Raw genomic sequence first — 24,770 nt, 5'->3', positions numbered from 1 at the left:
CCAAAAAAAAAAAAAAAAAAAAAAAAAAAAAAAAGAATAAACTCACAGCTCCTTGCATGGCCTCGGCCTCTTCACTTCTCTGTCCACATCTCCTACCCCTCTTTCTTCTTTCTGACAACATTCAGACCACCTGGCCTCTTTGCTGTTACTCAAACATTCCCAGGTCAGGCCTTCCCCAGGGCCTTTGCACTTTCGGTTGCCACTGCCTAGAGCACGGCTCACACAGCTTGTTCCTTGTCAGCCCTCAACTTCCGTCTTAGCGTCCCTGCTGCTTCCCTGTGTCACTGAGTCTTCCCCGCCCCCACCACTCTCTACCATGATACCCCTGCTTATGTTCTTGTAGGACTTATCACTCACCTTGAAATCTCAGGTGTTCTTTTGTTGTTGTTATTGTTGTTTTCTCATAGGAAAATAGAAATATTCATTTTCCTGATACGTAGTTGTGTTTTGAACGATAATACAAAATGTGAATTATATGCCACTTGTGACATATGTTTTTCAAGAATAATTTACATGCTCAAATGTGCTTTAAGAGTCCTTGCTAAACATTCCTCAACACTGTGCCGATTTCAGTGAAGCGTTTCTCAGGCTTTCATGGAGATCTGAGTAAAATGGAAAAATCAAATAATCCCCTAGAGACTCTAGGTCAGATTGCTCTATCTTACTACGAGAAGCACTATGAAAATGTGTATAATGCCTTTGTGTGAAGCTGTGATATAACTTTCTGGTGCTTTACACAACAATATAGGTATAAGAAGTTTTATATTTGCTTAAGGGAGGGAAAAAATTACTCTTTTCTTTTTTCTCAGATCGGGGTAGGATTTTGGTTTGCTTTGTTTTTGGTGTTTTATAAAGGAGAATAAATCTTTATCACCCGAGTCTTGAAAACTAGATCAACATAAAAAGGTGCTTCTGTGAGTGCATTCATGGTGAAAGAAAAGGAGTAAAATAAAACGATGTTGTCCTCAAACTGACAATTGTTTGTGACGTACATCTCAGGTGTTTTGAACTTATTTCTCACCTGTTATGTTCATTACATACATCCCCAGATCCAAGAACAGTTCCTGGCAGGTGTTGGGTACCCAATAAAAATTTGAATGAACGGATGACTCTTCGGCGTTAGGCTTGAATTTAGCAGAAAATGAAAACAAAATGGAATTGGCGTTGCTCTCTGACTTTCTCTGCCTTAAGAAATATAATTGAAATTAGTTCAGGCAAATTTGGCTGAGTCCCAGTGCTCAAATATTGTCATCAGAACCCAGTCTTTCTGCTTCTTGGATTTTCTTTCATTTGGGTTGGCTTTATTCTTAGGTTAGTTCACCTTTGTGATGTTAACATGGCCCCACACATCCCATCTTACCAGGGTAGTGACCCTGCCTGAAAGAGAGAGCTTCTTTCTGATGCTCCAGCAAAAGTCTCAGGGGAGGCTTTCACTGGCTCAGCTAGAGTCATATGTCCCTCCCTCACCCAGTCACAGAGGCCAAGGGACGTGGGATATACCCTGATTGGCCAGGCCCAGATCATGTGCCTAGCCCAGGAGCTGGGAGCTAGATGCAGCCTCACCTGAACAGGTAACACTGAGAGAGGGGAAATGTTGGTTCCTTCAGAAGCACAGTTACCAAAAGACAGGAGAATTGATGCCGGGCAGATAAATAAAACAGATGTCTACTACAGAAACTCAAATCCAGCTTCCACCTCAAGAGGCAAGTGGAAAGAAGGCCTTTCCCCAGCCCCCAGCTCTCTCTGCTTCCAGCCCAAGATGCCTCCTTCATGCATAATCATGCCCCTGCCTTCCTCATTGGTTTTCCCACAGTTCTCAGTTCAGCACAGTCCCATCTCTGGCATCCAGAACTTTTACAGCGTTGATTTATCACTTCATGCAGCAATCTGCGTTTGGTGTCTTTTCAAAAGCAGAAGAAAGAGATTTATGTTACCTTGTAAGCAGCCCAAAGTTAAAAGGATCCAGTTACAGAAGATCAGAAATGCTCCAGTCCTAAGAGCTTTGGGGCTCTGGGTTTATTTAATGTATTTCTTCCCAGCCCTGCTTCCTCAGCCAATTTGTCTGCCACAAAAACAAAAGACTTCAGCCCTGTGGCATTTTGCATCTAATATCTGTAGCGTTCTGGAGTTTGCAAAAGCACTTCCTTCTCATTTATCATTTGTTCCTCAGGAGACCCCAGCTTTACCCCCAGAAAGTTAGTGGGGTTGTTATATTCTGCTCCGACCAGGAGCTCTGAAAGCCGAATGACAAATGGCTATAGTCTCACAGCTCAGGGCCCTTCTACCGGCAGCAGGGGTGGGATGGGAATGTGGCCTGGGCCAGCTCAGTTTCAGTTCTGCACCCTTAGGACCAAATTCGGGTCTTGCAAAGTGGCAGCCAGCAGCCTGAGTCCACACTTCAATGCTAAATATATTCTGTTTGAGTTACAAGGTGTTTTTTAAAACCTGGAAATTTCACTCAAAAATTCAGATTCCAAGCTCTTAAAAAAAAAAAAAAATGATGATGATCTTGCAAATATTGGCAACATTCCTGAATGGTAAGGGTCAGCAGACTACAGCTCACAGGGATCTGTCAGCTGTTTTTATAAATAAAGTTTTATTGAAACACAGCCATGCCCATCCATTTATGTATTGTCTGTGGCTGCTTTTGCTCTACAGTGGTAGAGTTGATTTTGTAACAGGGACCATATGGCCGCAAAGCTGAAAATATTTTCAGTTTGACCCTTTGCAGAAAAGGTTTGCTGACCCCCTGGATGGCAGTAGCCAGCTGTATCTGTATCACAGCTACCCCCAGTATTTTTAGAATATAGGTACAGCTGAGGGCACATCAGTCCCCAACTAACAGTGGTTTAGGGATGATAGATGCTTATTTCTCTGTCTCTCTCATTTGACAGTTTGGGCATCACAGCCCAGGTGTGATATGGCACACACAGGATTGGTACCCAGGCTCCTGTCACGTTGCTCCACCCTCCTGGGGGACTGCCCTTGTCCAAAATGGCTGACCACGCCCACATCCAGCCAGCACAAAGTAGAAGATACAGAGGAGGCACGCCCACTTCCAGTAGGGCCATTATTAGCATTCACATACCACAGCTATCCACATCTCCACCGAAAGGTCGTGGCCACATCCCGCTGCAAGCGAGGCTGAGCCTGTAAGCTCCGTTCTGGCAGCCCTGTGCCCAGCTGGTAGTTCTCGTCCTGTGGAGAAGGAACACATAGACACTGGGTGACACAGCAGATTCTATGGCACTTCGTCGGCACGGCCCAGATCTCCATTCACAGCACACCTCTCCTCTTATTCTTGGTCCATTTCGTTCATTCATGGAAGCACCTGCATCTTGTTTACATTTGCAGTGTTGTAAATTATATACATTCTCTCCCAGGGGAGAGGAAGAAAGGGAGCCGATGAGCTCCAAGGGCAGAGGAAAGGTTGCAGGCATGGAATCATGCACAGTGTGTCCCCTTGCTGTCTAAACTAGTGACTGGGAAATAGTTGAGCTGAATACACTCTCAGATCTAATGCTCAAAGCCCTGGGGCTAGGCAGAGGAAGAGATGCATTCTGGAAGCTATGCTGCGTGGTAGGGATTGTGGTCTGTATTGTCACTCATCCTGGGGAAGGAAGGGCCATCATCCTGAGCAGCATGGAGCTGAGCTGATAGCTTCCTGCATCTGGCCTCTCACCTGGCTCTCCTGTGCCGCCCACAGCTCCTCCCAAGTCTCCTAGGGCTGGTGTCTCATCATCCTGACCCCTTACTCCAGAGCCCAGGACCTGGGCCCTCTCCTAGCTATCCTCATTCCCTAACTGGGGATTTTACCCCTTTTAGCGCCATGGGACCCCCTTGGGGTCTGCTGGAGGCTATGGATCCTTTTCAGAATAATATTTTCAAATTAAATGCATAGAAGAAAACACACAGCGTTACGAAGGCAGCCAGTTATGTCAAAATACATTCACCAAAATACTTTTTAAGCTGTGATAGGTATTCTTTTTTACACACTGAATAGCACGACGGAGTAGTTATTTAGCTGATCACTGATAAGTGTGATAACTTTGTGATTTGGTAGTGCTGGCTTAAATGATATTTCAAGGTGTCTGCGTTAACTGTACTGTGACATGAAAATATCTGTCTTGTGTGGGTAACAAAGCCACAGGGCCTACTGTTGCTACGACTTGTTGCTTCCATTCATAATTGAAGGCAGTGCCAGTTAGAGGACCATGAAAATAAAGAAAGATGTAGTTTTTCCATCCAAGTTCACAGACTTCAGATTAAGAGCCCCTTCCTTAGGTGATCGCACTCTCATTAGTCCTGTGGCATTAACTGCCATCTAAATGCTGACAACTCCCAAATTTCTACCCCAGCCCAGACCTTTCCCCTCAACCTGGACTCACATCTCCAGTTGCCGCCCTGACTCCACCTCGACCTCTGTCGGGCACCTCGAGGTTAACGGGTCTGACCTTGAGCTCTTTATCACCCCCCCGCCCCCCGCTGTGGAACCTGCCCCTCCCATGGCAGCCCCTTCCTAGATGATGACAGATCTGTCTTTGATGCTCTGGCCGAAAACCTTGAAATATCCTTGACTGCTCACTTCTTTCCTACACCACATCTAATCCATCTGCAAATCCTGTTTGTTCTGCCTCAGAAATAGCCTGAAACCAACCAACCCCTCTGAGCCCACCTGGTTAGAACCATCCCAGTCTCTCTCCTGCATTACTAGGACAGCCTCCTAGAATCACAGTTCCCCACTTTGGACTGTTCCCAACCGTAGAATGTTAAGTTCCTTGAGGGCACGATTTGGGGTTGTTTGTTTCTTCATTTCTTCTGTTTTGTTCAATGGTATCCTCAGTTCCTAGAACCATGCCTGGTGCATAAGAGTGCTCTTCTAATTTTTATTGACTGACTCACTGAATGAATATGTAACATCTTAATAAATCATAGTTTTATAATAAAAAAACAGTAATCAGGGACTTCCCTGGTGGCGCAGTGGCTAAGAATCCTCCTGCCAATGCAGGGGACACGGGTTCGAGCCTTCGTCTGGGAAGATCCCACATGCCGCGGAGCAACTAAGCCCATGTGCCACAACTACGGAACCTGTGCTCTGAAGCCCATGAGCCACAACTACTGAAGCCTGCGCACCTAGAGCCCGTGCTCCGCAGCAAGAGAAGACACCGCAATGAGAAGCCTGCGCATCCCTGCTTGCCACAACTAGAGAAAGCCCATGTGCAGCAATGAAGACCCAACGCAGCCAAAAAAACAAAAAACAGTAATCATCATTTGGGAGCAGTTTCCCTGCATTTTCTCACTAAATCCTTGCCAGCAACTTGGTCAGGTAGGCATATCATTATCTCCATTTTACAGATGGGAACACTGAGGCTGGCAGGTGGAACTAGCTGGATTTAAACCCAGGATGTCCATTCCAGAGCTCATGCTCAGCCTTCATGCCTGACTGCCTCCCAGGATAAAAATTTTCCCTCCAACCCCATACATCTGGAAACACTGATCTTGATGATGTCTGTGGTTCCCTCCTGGATTCCCAAGCCTGTGCTTCAAGAAAGGCAAAGAGCTCAGGCTCTGGGAGTGGCCGTCCCTCCAGCCCACGGCCAGACGAATCCTGGAAGGATGGAGCGACCTCAGTGTGGACTCTCTTCTGTCTGCGCTTCTGGCAGAAAGCACTTTGGAGGGTAGTCTGAGCCCATCAAGGAGCAGGATCTCTCTCGGATAACAGGTCTGTTGATCCTTCCTGCCTCTGGCCGTTGAGCTATTTCCTTTTTCCCCTCAAGGGTTTCCCTGCCTCTCCCCACCCCATCGGATGGGAAATGCTCCAGTCTGCAGGGACTGGGTGGCTGCCCTGCCAAGATGCAGGATGAGGTATAGTAGCCAAAAGTCAGGTTGGAGACGGACCACCTGGGTTTGAGTCTCAGCTCTGCCACCCACCAGCTGGGGGATGTTGGGCCGAAGGGGACTTCACCTTTCTGTGCCTCCGTTTCTCCAATTGTAAAATGGGGACAGAAATAGTATCTGCCTCATTGGGTTGTTGTGGTATGTCATCACCTTCTAACCCAGTGGTTCTCAAAGTGTGCCCCAGGAACCCTGGACCCCAGACCATTTGCACAATAATACCAAGACATCATTTGCCTTTTGACTCTCATTTTCTTCATGCTGTTTCTAATGGGTACAGAGCATACCCACAACCATCTAAAAAGGGTATGAAAAGACTCCCCCACCTTCTGTGTGCATTTCTCTGTGAGGTTGGATTTTTCACAAAACACAACCTGAACAGCGAATCACGACAGATCGAATTCAGAAGTAGATATGAGAATCCAGCTGTCTCCTATTAAACCAGATACTTAAAGATATTTGCTAAACTATAAAACAGTCCAGCTCTTCTCACTAATGTTATTTTGTTGGGGGGAAAATGTATTTATTTATCCTTTTGAAATACATATATTAATACTAACAAGTAGGTTTATTATTACTATTTTTAAATGAACTCATGTTTTAAATTTCTCAGTGTTTATTTCTAATATGGTAACTATCGCTAGACATAATCAACTCCTTCACATCCTCAATAACAGTTAAGAGTCTGAAGGGACCCTGATACTGAAACACTTGAGAGTGATTTGCTGTTGACAAACACTGGCCTGGGGCCCTTCTTCAGCTGTGCAGGAACCCCCCACCCCCAGGGAAACCCTGCCCCATGTCGATGGAAGAGATCCCGATTCAGCCCACCAGATGCCACAAAATCAAATAGAAAGGTGACAATTTAACAATTCCACCTGCTCTTCTGCTCTAAGACGGTGCACCCTGGGTGCTGGGCGACAGGAATCTGCGAGTCCCTCAGTTGGACAGGATTCCCACAGGCCTCCCATCACCTGGGCATTCATTGGTTCCATCACTTCATCATTTATCCCACAGATATCTATTGAGGCCTTCGTGCTTGCTGGGCTCTGTCCTAGATGTAGAGATATAGTGGGAACAAGGCAGGCAGAAACCCCTGCCCTCATGGAGCAGGTGTTTCAATTGGGCAGGCAGGTGGGAAAAGCCACAAGACAAATTTGTCAGGTGGTGCTAAATATTGTGGAGAAACAAAGGAGAAAAGGGAGAGCCAGGGGCAGGGAGAGGCCATTTTAATAGGATGCTTAGGGATGTAACCCAATAAGGTAACATTTGAGCAAATACCTGGGAAAGGTGAGGAAGTGGTCCATGCAGGTGTCTGAGGAAGATGCTTCCTTCAGCGGGAACAGCAGGGGCAAAGGCCCTGAGGCAGAAATGAGCCTCAAGGGCTGGGAGGACAGAAGGAGGCCACTGCGGCGGGAACAGAATGGGCTAAAGCAAAGCGGGGAGACGAGGTCCAGGATGGAGCAGGAGACAGATCACGTGGGATCTTGTGGGACACAACAGGGACACTGGATCTCAGTTCAAGTGTGACACGTAGCCGTTGAAGGGTTTGAATTTGGGCTCGATCTGTGACTTAACAGGATCCTTCTGGTGACTGTGGAGGTCGGATGGGAGGCTGGAGCTTAGAGGTTGGGGCAGGGAAGCATCAGGACCAGGGAGGAGGCCCCAGCAAGGTCCAGGCGAGAGAAGGTGGGGGCTTGGACCACGCTGGTCCCAATGAGATGTAGGAGGTGCTCAGTCCTGAGTCTGTTCTGAACATGGAACTACTGTGATGTATCGTCAATATATATATCAATGAGGGAGAGAGGGCAACTGAAGACCCCTTTGGGGTGTGTGGCCTGAGCAGCTGGCATTTACCAGAATGTGGGGAGAGAAGCAACTTTAGGGGAGCCAATCCAAAGTCCAGTTTGAAATGCCTGTTTGGCATCAAGTGAATTGATCTGAAGGAAAAGATTAAGTTTTGTTGACCATCCAAACGATACATTAAAATGGCCAAATATTATCATCTCACTGGGAGATGGATAAATGCATGAAATAATCTGGAACTGGAAAGTTTGTCTGTCTTGTTCACCATTTCACCCCTAAGACATAGAACAGTACCTGGTATGTAGTAGATGTTCAATAAATATTTAATTAAAAAATGGCAAAATGTGTGAAAGAGGCACGGGCCAACTGGAATTTGGAAGAGGTCATGGAGGGTGAAGACCCCTTTGTGTTTTCCCAAACTCCTTGCCTGTGAATCGGGGTGGTTTATCCTGGGAAAGATGGACTTTTCCAGCGTTCTGCTTCATTTTTCACTGACCTTTCCGAATCGCTTTGGCAAACATTGTTTATTGTCATTGGCTCGGCTCCGCACTCTGGCCCATCTCCGCTAATAGATGTGTGTCATGCTCAGCCGGTGTCTTTGTGCAGTGTAAACATCCTTCCCTGAGCTCATTACTGGAGTCTCCAAGGGGCCTTGTCATTTTCCAAGATGCCGTCGAATCTGGTTTCTAACAACCATTTTCATTTCTCCAGAGACCTGAGTTCTCATCACACACACACCCACCCCCGCCCCCATAAAGGAAAGCAGGCTATATTTTGGGAACTCACAGTTCCTTTTTTTGGAGTTCTTACTCTTTGATAGACATCTCATTTGCTGTGGCCCCCATTTTACAGATGAAGTCACTGAGGCTCAGAGAGGAACACTCATCTGCCCAAGGAGGCAGGGCTCAAACCCTGGCCCTCCAGATTCTGGAACCCAAGTTCCTCAAAGCCACACCGCACCTCTGTCCCCATCACCAGAGACCCACGTAACTTTTGAAACTGTATACCCAGCACAGAGTTTCTTGACCTCGGCACCACTGATGCTTTGAAGTCAGATCATTCTTTGCTGTGGGGCTGTCCTGTGCACTGGAGGATGTTTAGCAGCATCCCTGGCCTCTACCCACTAGATGCCAGTAGCACCCCCCTCCCCTAGTTGTGACAAACAGAAAAGACTCCAGACATCGCCAGTGTCCGCTGGGGGGTGCAGATCGCTCCAGTTGGTCTGATACGTGTTCCCTGTGCTTTGCACACAGATAGGCTTCGGACTGACATCTCCACCACCTCCATGTAACCTTTTTCCAACGTGTAGCATGCCCTCCTGCAGATGCTGTGATAGAAACCCCTTCTAGTAAAACATTTGGCTGCCACTTCTCCAGCCCTCCTGCCCTCCCAGGGAGGGTGTGAGGCTTGAGACACTGGACAGGGGCAGTCTTGCACTGCCCTACCTGTGTGCCTCCCCGAAGTCCATCGACCCAGGCACCCTGTCAGCAGCTATCACTGTGTGCCCACTCTTAGCCAGGTACTGGGCTAGGGCTACAGCACCCAGAAAAGGCCTCTGCCTTGTGGACCCAATATCCTTGGGGAATTGATGATAAACGAGAAAACAAACACACCTACAGGATAATTTCAGAGAGCGCTGAGTGCTGTGGAAAAGATAAATAGCCTGGTGAGAGGGCTGGGTGGCCTTAGGCAAGGTGATCAGAGACACCTTCTCAGAAGAGGTGACATCTAATCTGAGACGTCACAGTGAGAAGGAGCCAGCCCGTGTGAGAAGGGAGAAGGCAAGCGTCTGAGGCCGAGGGAAGAGCAGGTGCAAATGCCCTGAGGTGGCAGTGAGTTTGGTACGTTTTAAGGAACAAGAGGCTGGGAGTGGCCAGAACAGTGAGCAGAGCGGTGAGTGATGGGAGATGCGGGCGGAGGTAGCAGGACAGGCAGGGTAGTCACTGAAGGGGAATGACAAGAAGGGTGTTGGGTTCAGAAGGGTCCTTCTGGCCATTTGGGGGCGGGGTCTGGGTTATAGGGACAAAAGGGGAGGCACCAAGTCCAGGTGGAGGCCATTTCCTCTGTACACAAAGACATGAGGATGGAGGAGCAAAAGATACATTTCTCTTTGGGGATTACATCATCCTGATGGCCTTGCCTCTTTCATTTGGATTCCCAAACACTGGATCTGAGGACTCCGATTGCAGCTTTTGAGCAACTGTCTCATGGGAGGTGTTACAGAAATCCGACCCTTTCTTCCACTTTTGAGTCTCGTAGCTCAAGATTCAAAGTCCCAGGGCAGAGTCTGATTGGCCAAGTTCAGACATATACCTGCCCCTTGGGTGGGGAAGGACACCTTGATGGACATTTGGGACCTTTGTATTTAAGAGGAACCAGGGGTGTAGTGGCCATGGCTTTTCAGGGGTCACCTGAAAGAGAGAGAGAGGGAGTGTGTGTCTGTGCGTGCACGCACATGTGTGCATTCATGCATGTGTGTATATACTGGTATATTGGCTCCAAATTATGGGGGAAACTACCCAATCAAAATGTGCAAATATTTAATGAAATGTTTATATTTGGATATAAATAGTGAAATGTATCATGATCAACCAGTCCATTCCAGAATAGTTTGACTCAGTTACTTATCGATTGTCTCTAATGTAGGACGTGGGTGAAGATGGTGTGGGATGAAGGTGTGCTCAGAGACGCCGGTGTCCTTGAAACAGCCCTGTTGACAGTTCCATCCAGATGTCCCACAGTGGGGGAGGGGAGGGTCCCAAAGGTGGAGGTGCTGTCGGTCCCGCTCACCGCCACTTGCTAGGTACTTGGGATGTGCCAGGTACAATTTTCTGTTCCGTACACATGTTGGGTCCTCCCCCCCTGTGACAGCAGGCAGTGGCGTACTATCATCCTTGTCCAGTGAGGCACAGAGCGGTGAAGTCACTTGCCTGGGGTGAGTGTTAGGAGGTAGCAGACCAGACGGTTTGGCATGCCTGGCTGCTCTCCTGTACCACCTCCCATGTGATACAGTCACCACCCAGACTAAGGGGAATCACTGCCTGGAGGTGGAAAACAATAGTGCCCCCCACCCTGGCCCGATCTGACCCGCTCTGCAGCACAGAGAATGACCCGGCATGCCTGTTTTACTCCAGCTGCTGAAACCCTCCGTCTCCCCCGTATGCAAAGTGATGCCTCCGTCTGCCTTCCTGTGCCAGGTTTACCGCCAGCTAATATCAGTCTCCGGCCGCCGCAAGACACAGTTTTTACAGACCACAAATGCAATCATTACGAGGCAATTTCAGTTAGAATCAGGGCTAGGAGAGATAACAGAAGGGCCTGGTTCTCCCATCAGACTCTGAATGGTTCCCCAGCAGCACTTAAACTCAGACACATGAAGGAAGCAGCAGTCAGGAGGGGAAGCAGGCGCTCAGCTTTCCGACAAGAGCTGCCTGCCCGGGCCTGCAGGACCAGGAGAGAGCGATAGGGCGGGACTTGGGGGATGAGAATCCCCTCTGTGGGGAGGGGGAGAGGTTGGACTCTGACATCTGTCTCTGCAGGGCTTCCCTTAGACATGGTATTAACGGAGGAAGAATTTGGTCAAAAAGGGGGATGCGTTGGTGCTAATGAAACTCTAACACTTAGTGGGCACTTGTCATGTGCCATTTCTAAGCAATGTGCATATATTAGTTCTCACGACCACCCCCAGGAGGTAGATATTGTTGTTATCCCCATTTTATAAATGGAGAAACTGAGGCATGGAGAGATTAAACAACTTACTCAAGGTCACACAGCTTTCAGTGTTGCAAAATATCTCCAAGCGTCCCTTTAACATCCCTTCCCCTGGGATATCTTCCTCCTTGTCATCACAACCACTTTTCCTCATTTACATCGATGATTAAGTTCACCTTTGGCTAAGTTCGTTCAGCCACTTGTCTAGAGTTTCCCAAACAGTGAGTGTCAACATTCCCACGGTCAGCTCCACCTCCACCTATGACTCCATTGACATTCAACTCAAGTTTCAATTTCAGCGTTCAAACTTTTCATTTCTTTGCTGCACTTTCGCCTCTGGTGGCCAGCTGTCTCCTTTCGATAATTCACTTTTGTAAAATGTCTTGTAGGTGTATCACTGGGAGACAGGGAGGCAACACAATTACTTGCGTTGCTGTCTGCACGTGAACTGAATAACAGGTGGGCGGTAACCAGTCACTGATGGACTTTGAGAGACGCAATGTGGCTGATCGTGATGGGCATCTGTTATTGACACAGTGATTTGTGGACAGAGGAGCTAGTAGTGAAATGTGTACTTGATGCAGTTACAGTTAGTATGCTGCCATGGCCAAATTTGAACCATGCTGTGGGAGACTGGTATTATTTAACCAAAGTGTAGAAACTGACATTTGTGCATATCAGGACCGTGCACGGGCGAGGACAGCCTGTAACTGGCGGCTCCTGTTCTGTTGTCATGGCCATCCCCCTTGTGTCACTCCTTTGCACTCTGGAGCCCACACCACCCTGGCCCAGTTCAGAGTCTACCGCTGCTGCACTGGCATCACCACTCCAGGTCACCACAGCCTTGTTTCAGATCCCAGAGGGATCCTTCACCCCATGCAGGGAATTTTGCTCTGCACCCAGGGTGAGAAAACTTTTCCTGCAAAGGGCCAGATAGTAAATATTTGGGACTTGCAGCCACATGCTCTCTGTTGCAGCTACCCAACTCTGCCATTGCAGTGTGCAAGCAGCCATAAAGGCACGTAAACAAGTGGGTGTGGCTGTGTTCCAGTGAAACTATTTACAAAAACAGGTGGCGGGCCAGATCTGGTTTGCCAAAACCCTGCTCTACACTGAGCATCTCACTGTCTTCTCCTTGGGTCTTTTTAATTGCAGGTGAAAGACCTCAACCCAAAGTGAATTAAGCAAACAAAACAACAACATAAGTGGAGTGGTGGGATTTATTGGTTTACCTAATTCAGGGTTTTTCACCCTTGGCACTACTGACATCTTGGGCCAGATAATTCTTTTTCCTGGGGAGCCATCCTGTGCATTATAGGATGCTTACCAGCATCCCTTGCTTCTACTTACTTGATGCTGGTTGTGACAACTAAAAATGTCCCCATTGTCCAATGTCCCCTAAAATTGGGCAACAGTGTAACTGAAAATGCTAGCATTAAAGGTGGCTTCAGGTAAGAGTGGACTCAGGGACTCAAACCAGCATATTTCTCTCTCTTTCCACCTCTCTCTCTCTCTCTCCATATCTCCATCACTCACCTCTGCTGCTTTCTTCAAACAGCCTCACCCCTTCTTGGCTGCCAGCAGTTTCAAGCTTATATCCCACCAGCTTCAAGCCCCATGAAAGAAAAACTTCCCAATCCTAGGGGCAGCCATCAGCCAGCACATTGTCAGTGGTGTTTCCTGGCCTGGCATTTGATTCCTCTTAATCTGCCTGCCAAGTTGTTACCCCCCCGCAGCAGCCCCCAGTTTGCTCTTCCTTTATACCATCCCAGCAGCGAAGGCTCAGCGACTCCAGGCTCCAGCCATGACATGGGCTGTATTTTTAATCTTGATTTTAATTCCAGCTCATTCTCCTGCATGTATCTCCCAGTCCCAGTGCCCCAGGGGCCCATGCTAATTTGCTTCTCGCACCTCAACTGGTGCCGGAGTAACCATTTTAAAAACTGCCTTGGTGAAATCTAATCAAATGAGAGCAAAATCTAATTTGGCACTAAAAGCCTTTCACTGAAGCCCTGTTTTCTAGGGCCTTGTGGAGGCTGAATAATAAACTCTGGAGTTTTGAAGGATTGGGGGGTTAGAAAGAGGAGGGAGATGTGAAAGAGAAGATTCTAGCAGAGGAAACAGCTCCGGATGTGTTGACACCCATGGCATTGGAAAATAATAGGCAGGGGTGGGCTTCCAAAGTCACCCCACCTCCCACCCCCAAGAAATATCTATCCCACCAGCAGGGCCAAGAATTTAGGCCTTTAGCATTTCAAGTTGCACATTTCATCAGAAAGACCTTAGCCCACATCTTCAGGAACAAACCAGTAGGATCATGAGCTGGAGACTGGGGAGACCTGGGAGGGGACCTTGTTCCCCCAGTGGGGGATTCAGTGAGCCTCCTTCTCTGGGCTTTCGTTCACTCTTCTGCAAACCAAGAGAGTGAACTTCTGTGCTTCTGAAATGACTTGTGGTCCTGTCTTCCCTTCAAAATGTGTCAGAAGCTGTGTTTCCAGGAAAATGCACACAAAATGAAAAATCTGGCATGTAATATTTCAGGGGATGTGTGCCCCCAAGCTTGTTGCTGCCTCAGGACCTTTGCACTTGCTGTTCTTTCGGCCTGGAGAAGTTTTCCTTATATTCCCATATTCCCTCTGACTGATTCTCATCATTCCTCAACGCTGACTACCCAGCCCAGTGGTACCTCCTGTGGTCCATCTCTGGCCACTTTGTTGCATCATCATCCTTTATTTTCTTCATCACTGTTGTCACCAACACCACCATCTTTATTTGTCACCGTCCTCCTCCCTAGAATGTGAGCCCCATGAAGTCAGGGATCCTGAGGGTCTTCTTTACTGCTGTGTTTCCAGTGACTAGAACAGCTCCTGGCATACCTTAGGTGTTTAATAAATAGTTGTTTAATGGATATATTGATCTTTACATGCCTGGGACACTGATTCTATTATTAATATTTTTCTCTCGATTGTTTTACTCTTTTTACTTCAGTTGTTTGAAAAGAAAACGTTTACACCACCACCAATATTATTTATCATGAGAAAGTGTTGGGGAGCTTTGAGGGGATGCTTATTAAGATCACATTCTTCCTTGTTGAAGTTTTGAACCAAATGAGAAATAAAATTAAGGAGCCAGCAGATGGAAGCCAAAATGGTACTTTGAGGAATCTGATAAAGTCCAAGTTTGAGGATCTGGCTTCCTTCTGAGGGCATATGGGCTTCCTGATGCTAAACTCCAGAGTCAGACAGATTTCTCACTGAGCCAAGCCCCGTTGAACTAGCAGTGCCTGGGGGTAGATCACTCCACACAGGAAGGCAACGGAAGGATTGGGTTACGTGTGTCCAATTTGTCCCACCAAACTCACCAGACACATATGCTAAGGGTCAGCAAACTGCAGCCCACAAGCCAGATCCGGCCCTCCATCTGCCTTTTAAATAAAGTTTTTTGTTTTTGTTTTTGTTTTCTTGCGTTATGCGGGCCTCTCACTGCTGTGGCCTCTCCCATCTGCGGAGCACAGGCTCCGGACGCGCAGGCCCAGCGGCCATGGCTCACGGGCCCAGCCGCTCCGCGGCATGCGGGATCCTCCCGAAACGGGGCACGAACCCGCGCCTCCTGCATCGGCAGGCGGACTCTCAAGCACTGCGCCACCAGGGAAGCCCTAAATAAAGTTTTATTGAAACACAGCCACACCCATTTGTCTATGGATTGTCTATGACTGTTTCCCGCAACAGCAGAGTTGAATAGTTGCAATAGAGGCTGTCTGGCCTTTGAAGCCTAAAATATTTACTCTCTGGGCCTTTACAGGAAAGGTTTGCTGCCCCTGCTGTGTCAGTCTTCCCCAAGGTAGAACAGGAGAGAAAGGAAGAGGCTAGGCGTGTTAGCAGAGTAGAGCTCCCTACCTATGGAAAGAAGCATCAGGAGTGGGGAGTAAGGTTATTGAGGTTTGGTAGATCTTGTTTCCTGGACTGTGCTTGGTCTCCAGGGGCCTTCTCAGCTCTCACAGTGTGGTTCTTTTACTGATGGGAAGGAGGTGCTGAGGGCCAGGTGGAGTTACTTAAATCAGGGTTTTTCTCAACTCCAGGGTATTGACATTTTGTGCCGGATGATTCTCTGTAGTGGAGGCTGTCCTGAGCTCTGTCGAATGCTTAGCATTCTCCCGGGCCTCTGCCCGCTAGATGCATCCTCTTCCCCAAGTTGTGACAAACCTAAAATGTCTGCAGACACTGCCAAGTGTCTAAGGGGCAAAACTGCCCCTGGCTGAGAGCCACTGCTTTCTGGGGGCGGATGGAGCAAGTGTCTGTGCCACGTTCTAGAGAAAGAGGCTCAAGCCTTCAGCCTACCTGATGCTTTTATGCTGCCTCTTACCTCCAGCCGGCGTCTCCATCCTTGATGCCCCAGCACCCAGCCAGGACACGCAGTTGCTGTTGAATTGGGCACCCATTTGCACTGGATCGGCCTGCACGTCCACCGGCAGCGTGTGAGAGCTCCAGATGCCCCATGCCCCCACCTACAATCGGTCTCGGTCCATTTTTTTTAAATGTTACCCCTTCTAGGCGCCATGTAGTAGATAGAATCCAAGGGGGTCCATAAACTTGAGTGGGAAAAAATGATGCTCTGGTTTTCACCGACCTACAACTGACACTTGACATTTGCTTCAGTTCTGAACGTAAGCCCCTAACCACGTTGCATCGGCAGAATCTATACCATTGTCATCATAGAAATCGCTGGTGTTTCAGTATTCCGTTGCAGTTGCTGTAGGTGTCGCGAAATCAAATATTCTCACTCATCCCTACTTTGAAATGATCATTCCTTGCAAGGTCTTGCGTTTAATCTTCGTTTTTTTTAAGGACACGTTACTATATGGCAAATTCTCCTAATATTTTGATAACTGTATTTCAGAATAATTGATCTTCTCTGTAATCGTATATATTTTATTTTCTGCACGTGAAAACATTTGAGAAGGGGGTCATAGGCTGCCCTTGCCTGCCAAAGGGCTCCGTGGCTCAGAGGGCAGTGCTGTCGCCAGGCTCCGGGCCTGCCGCGGTTTAGAAATGGCTGTTGGCTGACGGACAGAGAAGGCGTTTGCTCTCCGTGTGCTCACGTGGCCTCCTGGCCCTTCTCCCCTCCAGCTTTCTTTGGGAAGTACCTCAATGAATACAACGGCTCCTACGTACCGCCTGGCTGGAAGGAGTGGGTCGGCCTCCTTAAAAACTCCCGCTTTTATAACTACACGCTGTGTCGGAACGGAGTGAAGGAAAAGCACGGCTTTGACTACTCCAAGGTGAGTCCCCCTTCCTGGCTGGGAGAGGCGGTGGGGCTCGGCCCTGGCGATCCCGACACGGGAGCCCGACTACCTGGGCTCAGACGGCGACACTTATTACACGTGTGACCTTGAGCGGCTTTACTTACGTCCTCTGCTTCAGTATTCTCTTTTCTCCAATGATAGTCTCTGTTTCTAAGAGTATTGTTTTATTTTTCATTTTTTGAAATTAAAGCTGATTTACAAGATTGTGTTAGTTTCAGGGGTACAGCAAAGTGATTCAGTTATATTTTTCCAGATTACTTTCCATTCTAGGTTATTTCAAGATATTGAATGTAATTCCCTGTGCTATGCAGTAAATCCTTGTTGCTTATTTGTTTCATGTGTCGTGTTTGTTAATCCCGTGCTCCTCATTTATCTCTCCCCCCATCCCCCCATCCCTTTCCCCTTGGGTGACCATAAGTTTGTTTTTCTGTGTCTGTGAGTCTGTTTCTGTTTTGTGTTAGATTCGTTTGTTTTATTTTTAGATTCCACATATAAGTGATATCACATACCTGTCTCTCTCTGACTTACTTCGCTAAGTGTAATGCTAGGTTTATCTCTGTTGCTGCAAATGGCAATGTACGAGTGTTGGTTTTTTTCAGTTGAGATACAGTTGACATATAACATTGTGTAAGTTTAACACGTACAACATGCTTATTCGATACATGTGTGTAGCGCAGTGTGATTGCCGTTGTCATGTTAGCTAAACCTTTATCACGTTGCATAATCTTTTCCTTTCTGTGGTGAGAATAATCAAGACCTAGTCTCTCTTAGCAAGTCTGATGTCTATAATACAGTACTGTTGCCTAGAGTCACTGTGCTGTGCATTAGATCTCCAGGACTTACTTATTTACTAGTTGTAAGTTTGTCCCTTTAAACAACATGTCCCCACTTCTCCCACCCCCCGCCCCTGGTAACACCCATTCTACTTTCTGTTTGTATGAGTTCAGCTCTTTTGGATTCCACATACAAGTGATATCACACGGTATTTGTCTTTCTCTGACTTACGTCACTTAGCATAATGTCCTCAAAGTATGTGCATGTTGATACAAATGGCAGGATTTCCTTCTTTCTTAGGACGGAATAATGTTCCATTGTGGGTGGGGGGGGGGGTGCCAGGTGATATGAGGGTATTATTTTATAACATTTTGCCAAGGCAGAACTTTCTTACAGAAAGTGTGCATATAGAGTGTACAGTTCAATGAATTTTCAAAAACTGAGCAGACACATGTAACCAGCACTCACGTAGGTCATGAAGTTCCCCTCATGGAACTCCCAGCAACCACCCCTCCCAAAAGGACACCCATTACTCAGACTTCCAGCCTTGTAGACTAATTCTATATCCAGCTTTTGTTGCTTAACACTCTGTTGAAATTCCCATGTTGTTACGTGTGAGTGTAGATCCTTCATTCTTGTTGTAAAGCATTCCATTGTGTGATTATACCTTTAATCTGTTTGTGCCCTAGGACATACTTTTTCTAGTTCTGATTTGTTGAACTGAGATAAGGTAAGGAGCATAGATCCTAAGTGAATTTTCAGGGAATTTTCACATATCTGTGCATCTCTGTAAGTGCTGCCCAGGTCTAGCTGTAGAGCATTTCCAACCCCCAGCAGGTTCCCTCACACGCCTTTCCAGCCAAAACCGCCACCACCTCTATTTTGACTTTTATCACCGTGGATTGGTTTTGCCTGTTCAAGAACTTCACATAAATGGAATCATATCATATGTGCTCTCTATATCTGGCTTTTTTCACTCAACATCACGTCTGTGAGATTCATCCACATGGTTGTGTATATCAGCCATGTGTCCTTTTCATTGCTATGTAGTATTCTGTTGTATAAATAGATGACAGATATTCATCTATTCAACGACTGATGGATATTTTGGTTGTCTCTGGTTGGGTCTGTTATGAACTAAGCTGCTGTGAGCATCCTTACACATGGCTTTTGGTAGACATATGAACCCATTTCTTTGGCTTATCCACCTGGGAGTACAATTGTTGGGATATAGGATACGTTACGTGGTTGAACCAGTTTACACTTCCCAGCCAGAAATGTTTAAGCGTTCCCGTTGCTTCCCATTCCTGAACACAGGTATATTGTCTTTTTTCTTATAGCCATTGTCTTTTTTCTTATAGCCATTGTCTTTTATCTTACAGCCATTGTCTTTTATCTTATAGCCATTTGGCTGGGGGTATAGTGGTACTTCACTGTGGTTTTTCCACAGACGTTTTTGAGGATCACATGAGTTAATACATGTAGAGCATGAGAGGAGACCCTTGCATATATAGTAAATATTCAGAACATATTAGTCCAGACCAGAACACCAAACTTGCTCTGTAAATGGCCAAATACTAAATATTTCAGACTTTACAAGCCATAGTCTCTATTGTAACTGCTCAAGTCTTCCCCTGCAGTGCAAAAGCAGCCATAGATGATATGTAAACCGATAAGCATGGCTGTGTTTCAGTAAAACTTTATTTACAAAAACAGGCAGGGGGCCTGACCTGTCCAGTGGGTGGTAGTCTCCTGACCCCAGGCTTAGATAATGATGATGATGGTGGTAAGGAGGGAGGGACTAACACTGACGGTTCATCTAAACCTACCATTAAAAAATATATATCTGGAGACTCACAAATATTCCTGCCCCAACTAAATCTTCAGAATCAGCTCCAGCATCCCACCACAGCAGATACATTATTTCTCCGGTCTGTCAAATCCACCTCTTTCTCTTCCCCATTCCCACTGCCACTAGCCCTGGGCCTGACTTACTGTCATAACCAGGGTTCTCTGATGACGATTCCTTGGGGCCTCCCTCTCGTTGTCTCTAAGAAGCCACACAAGGCTCCTAGGCAAAAGTCACCGGGGGACAGGCCGTCATGCAAACAGGAGAGCAGGCTGGGAGCAGGTGAGACAGCATGGAGCGGTGGGGACTGTGGAGGACTCAGCTGTCTAAAACGGGGCAGCAAACTCTCGGATCAGGCCTGTCTGTCCCACGTAGCACTGTGGGCCCGAGACGGCCAGGTTTTCTGATTTTTCAACAGAAGCCACAAATTTGTGTATTTTTTTCCTGTGAAGTCTGATTTTTAAGTATTGGCAGCTAATTCAGACATTTCTAAAATACTGCATGAATCAAGGTCACCTGAGGCCCAGACCTGACCCATGGATTTGCAGCCCATTGTATTGTTCTGCTGCCCGTTGCCCTCCAGGGGCTGTGCAGTGGACTGGGGGTTCAAAGCCCGACTCTGAACATATTATGTGCTGTTGGATATGCTACCCATTCCTAAGAGCCTCAATTCCCAAATCTGGAAAATGGGCACATCCTAGCATCTTAATAATGTGCATTCCTATTTACTGAGCACCTCCTGTGATCCAGGCACTATGTTCGGTGTTTTATATACGATATATCTAATCTTCACAACAACCATATCAAGTGAGTGGACTAGTGGGAGTTGATTACATTAGTCATTTATTCCCTCAACAAGTATTTATTAAGAGCCTACTATGTGCCAGGTGCTGGGTATCCAAGGGTGAAAAAAAAACAGACCCAGGTACCGTCCTCATGGAGTTTGTGGTCTAGCAGTGGAGGTGTGTTATGAACTGTGAAGTGATGGCACCTGTATTAGTCAGAACACCACACACAGTGTAGAAGTGCGCACACACGCACGCACACGCACACACGCGCGCACACACACACGCACGCACACCAGCCCAATCTCCTCTTTTGTCATCCCCAGTATGAGCCATTTCAACCAGACCAGCCTCGTCGGTTGTTACAACCAACTCAAATCCTTTTCTAGTGCTTCCCTGTCCTGAATTTATCCAAGTTTTGTCTGTCTTCTCTTCCATGAAGCGTTTCTGGATTACTCTAAACTATAGGAGTTTTCTTTTTTTTTTTTTGGTACGCGGGCCTCTCACTGTTGTGGCCTCTCCCGCTGCGGAGCACAGGCTCTGGACGCGCAGGCTCAGCGGCCATGGCTCACGGGCCCAGCCGCTCCGCGGCATGTGGGATCTTCCCGGACCGGGGCACGAACCCATGTCCCCTGCATCGGCAGGCAGACTCTCAACCACTGCGCCACCAGGGAAGCCCGAGTTATCCTTTTTTGAATCAGACTGGCCTCTTGCAGTTGTTTGTGAGCATAAATGAACAAAAACTCAAATCAAAATGGCTTAATTGAAGAGGAAACATATTAGCCTTTTTAATAACTGATCCAGCAGTAATGGCATCACACAGGGCTGGATTAGGCAGTGGTTTCTCACTCCTTTATATTCTGTTTTCTTCTCTTCGACCTCATCCACAGACTGTATGTCTGTCTCTCTTCTCCTGGTACCAGTATGGCCATCCTTGCATCCTCTCAGCTTCCTGCCCAGCTGCAAGCATGGGTGTCTCCTTCCCAGGATTCCTAGCTAGTTTCATTGGCTCTGGATCAGTCACATGTCTGTCCCTGAACCAACCAGTGTGGCCAGGGGAACGCAGTGTTCTGATGGGCTGTAAATCACATGCTCCACTCCTGACTCAGAGGAGCGGGTAGCAGGAGCCCTACCATTGAGCTCAACCCTGGAACATCAGCTGAGAATAGAGCCCCAAATAAAAATGCAGAGTTTCCACTGGAAGGAGGCTGACTAGATGCTCAACAGCCAAAACACACCCTATCCCACTCCCCTTCTGGGAACACCAGCACATTTGGGGAGCCCTCCCACCTTTGACAGGTAATCACCGCCCACGTGTCCCCTTCCTGAGCGTAAGTCTGATCAGTCCAGGCCCCAAGTGGCAGACACAACACATGACATCACCTGGGCAGTGCCCTCTCCCTGACCCTGTGTCTCACTCTGCACATAGTAGGCCTGCCTTCCGGACCTCCCAAATGAATTGATTCCAGAGTCCTGGTTGCGGGGGGGATTTAGCAACTCTGCTGGACTCCTTGGCAATACAAAGCACAGTCTCTCAATGCAGAACACACCTTTTCTCTCCTCCCAGCCTCAGTGCAGGCAGATTCTCCAAATACCCAGAAAAATCCACTCCCTCCTTTTCAAAATTCCTCACCATGTCCACGCCTGGCCTCAGCACAGCCCGATAATGAAGTCATCCAGGGATACTCCATCCCCTTGGTGCTGAGTGGGACATGCAGTGGCTGCTTTGTCACCCCATTTCCTACCATCCATACATCTCGGCCTGTGGATGAGAAAAGCCCCTGTGCCAAAGGTGGGAGAATTCCTGGAGCCCCAGTTACCAGAGGCCTGGAAACGGAGGGCTGGGGGGCCCTGTGGGGTCAGAGCTGGCTCAGGTCCAGAGTTCAACTCCCAAGGGTAGCGGTGGGCAGCAGAAGCCAGAGCACCGGGAGGGAACAGGAGTGAGCTTGGAGTTTCCAGCTGAGGCAGAGCTGGGGACCGGGAGCCCCACGCTCTGGGAGGCCTAGTGCCTCCGTCAGGTCAGAGCATCATGCTGACACTGACCTGGGGGGCCTCAGCGGGAAGCCCAAGTAGGGAGGAAGTGGCAGCCCTTCCCAGGAGCCCCTCAAAAGGCCATCTGAGGACTCTGTCCCACATCGCTAATCCCAAAGGTGGGCAGATGCCACCAAAGGGGTCCTCATGGCAGAGTGGAAAGAGAGGCAGTGATGATGAGAAAAGAATGATGTGGAGCCAGCACTAATGGTCGAAGAGGGCTGGAGAAGGCAGCGGAAGGGAGATAGGCGTGACCAGGTCGGGAGATGGAGGAGGGTCCAGGTGAGGGGGTGGGGGGCTCTGCAGAAATGGCAGTCACCAGGAACCTGAGTGCACCCACCCCTCAGCCCAGCATGTGCACTTCTCTCTCTCTCTGTTCTGGAGAAGCCTTCCTTGTGTGCAGAGCGGGTATAGCCAAGCTGTTGTCTGCAACTTTGTCATGGAAAGAAATCAACCAAGAAAGCCCACTAATGCGGGAAGCGACTGAATGACCGTGGAGAAGTCTGGAAAAAGACAAGGGGCGTCTGTGCCTAAAGCCATCACAAAAGCTTAGGGCATAAGGCCGAGTGGGAAAAGCAAGTTTCAGGACTCCTTCAGGTCCCTAGTCAGGTGTTACCCTCCTAGACCACCCTGTATTCAGGGTAACCCCCCCTCGACCCCCCATCACCACTGATGCGCCAGACCTATATATATCATGGATTCATGTGTTCATTGTGCTCTCATTCGAATACAAGGCTCATGAAGACAGGAATGTGCGTTAATCTTGTTCACTGCTGTGTGTTGGATGAATGAATGAATGTACACGGTGTGATAGGATTAATGAAAAAAGATGCATAAAGCAATATACTCTAGCATGTGTAATAACTGGAGAGACACTTCTTTCTCAGTAGAGGACAAAAGAGGCCAAGATTGGGAGTGGGGATGAGAGGAAATCAAAGGGAACTCCAGCTTTGTTTGTACTGTTTTAATTTTCACAAGGAAAATGCAGGCATTGTGATTCCTGAGGACTGATGGCTAACACTCTTTTAGAGGGTATCACGCACCAGATACCGCTGGAATCGTTGTACACGAATTAACCCATGCATTTCTCACCAGAGCCTATGAGGTGTCTGCTGTTACTGTTTCCAATCACCAGATGAGGAAACTGAGGCCCAGAGAGGCTAAGTAACCAGGCCACACAGCTAGTAAGGGGTTCGTTCAGGATTCGAACCCAGGCCATCTGGCTTCAAAATCCATTCTCTAAACTACAGCCCATGGGCCAGCCTGCCAACTGTTTTGCCACAACCCTTGAGCTTAGAATGGTTTTTACATTTCTACGCAGCTGAAAAAAATAAAAAGAACAGTGATTTTCATGACATGTGAAAATTACATGAAATTCAAATTTTAGTGTGCGTGGATAAAGTTTTACTGCAGCCAGACGTGCCCATTCATTTATGCAGTTGCTGCTTTTGAGCTTTAATGGCAGTAATGAGTGATTGTAACTAAGACTTCTGGCCTGGAAAGCCTCAAATAATTATCATCTGGCCTTTTACAGAAAAGGTTTGTTGAGACCTGCTGTAAACCACCATCTACTCCTCCCATTAATATTTTTGTTCGTGGGGGGAAAAAAAGAAACCAGACAAAAAACACAAAGGCCTGAGCTCTAGCTCTGAATAAATTGCTTATTAGTTTTGTGTCCTCAGTTTCCCCATCTGTAAAATGGGCATGGTGTCCGCTTCGCAATGTTGCTATGAAGGTCAGTCGAGCAAATACCTGATAACAGTAAGAGCCAGTGTCCATCGTGGGTTCCCTCAGTACCAGCCTCCTTGTTAAATGCTTTATTCACTTAGGAAGTCCATGTCAAGTGCTCATGTCACCATCTGAAGAAGGGACTGTTATTGGGCCCATTTTCGAGATGCAGAAACTGAGGAGCAGAAAGGCATTGTTTGCCCACAGCTAGCAGGTGATAAAGCTGGAACTTGAACCCAGTGTTTCTGACTCCAGAGCCCTCACCCTTTGTAAAATGATTGCTCCTTAGAGATGTGAATCTCTTTTAAACACACACTGCTGTAGAAACTTCCGAAGGTGAGGGATCAGCATCATGATTGGGAATGAAAGTTGGACAAACCTGCTGCCCAGGGAAGCCAAGGGCTCAGGAAAGGAGACCCTCTGTCACGCAAGGTTGACTTGCCAAGTGAAGAAAATACGGAGAGGTGGGCTTGGGAGCTGCCACATGAGGCCGAGACAACCTCCCCTCCTTGCTCCCCCCCACCCCCACCCAGCCTTCCACCAGCTGTCTGAGAGTAAAACCACAGGTTTCCTGGCACAGCCCTAAAGCCACCCAGTGGTGCTCGGGTGGGGCTTCCCAAGCAGAAAATTTAGTCCTGGGAGCCAGGGGACTCTGATCTGGGGAGATGTCCTGTGACATATGGGGTGAACTGGCTTATCTCACCCAAGTTCATCAAGAGGCAGAAACTCGGGCTTCCATGGGGCAAAGTGTGAGCAACTCTCACCAGCACCCACGGAAGACACGTTTCTCCCCACACCCGGACCCAGACAGAAAGAGGGGCTTCCTGTCAGCCACGCCCCCCTCTTGTCCGTACAGTCTCTGCCCCCCGCCTCCACCCCTCCCCAACCC

General features: G+C 47.9%; 1 protein-coding gene across 2 annotated transcripts in view; it reads left to right on the top strand.

Moving 5' to 3' along the window:
* The window catches only part of SULF2 (sulfatase 2), a 116,268-nt gene that overhangs the window by 47,356 nt on the left and 44,142 nt on the right, over positions 1 to 24,770 (top strand). For both annotated transcript variants that reach the window (XM_007446936.1, XM_007446935.1), the window contains exon 3: positions 16,539 to 16,690. In XM_007446936.1, the coding sequence (XP_007446998.1) occupies positions 16,539 to 16,690 (152 nt within the window). The remainder of the gene's footprint in view (positions 1 to 16,538; positions 16,691 to 24,770) is intronic.

The sequence above is a fragment of the Lipotes vexillifer genome, unplaced genomic scaffold, assembly GCF_000442215.2.
Source record: "Lipotes vexillifer unplaced genomic scaffold, Lipotes_vexillifer_v1.1 scaffold565, whole genome shotgun sequence".
Classification (NCBI taxonomy): domain Eukaryota; kingdom Metazoa; phylum Chordata; class Mammalia; order Artiodactyla; family Lipotidae; genus Lipotes; species Lipotes vexillifer.
This window is presented reverse-complemented; position numbering and strand designations above follow the sequence as displayed.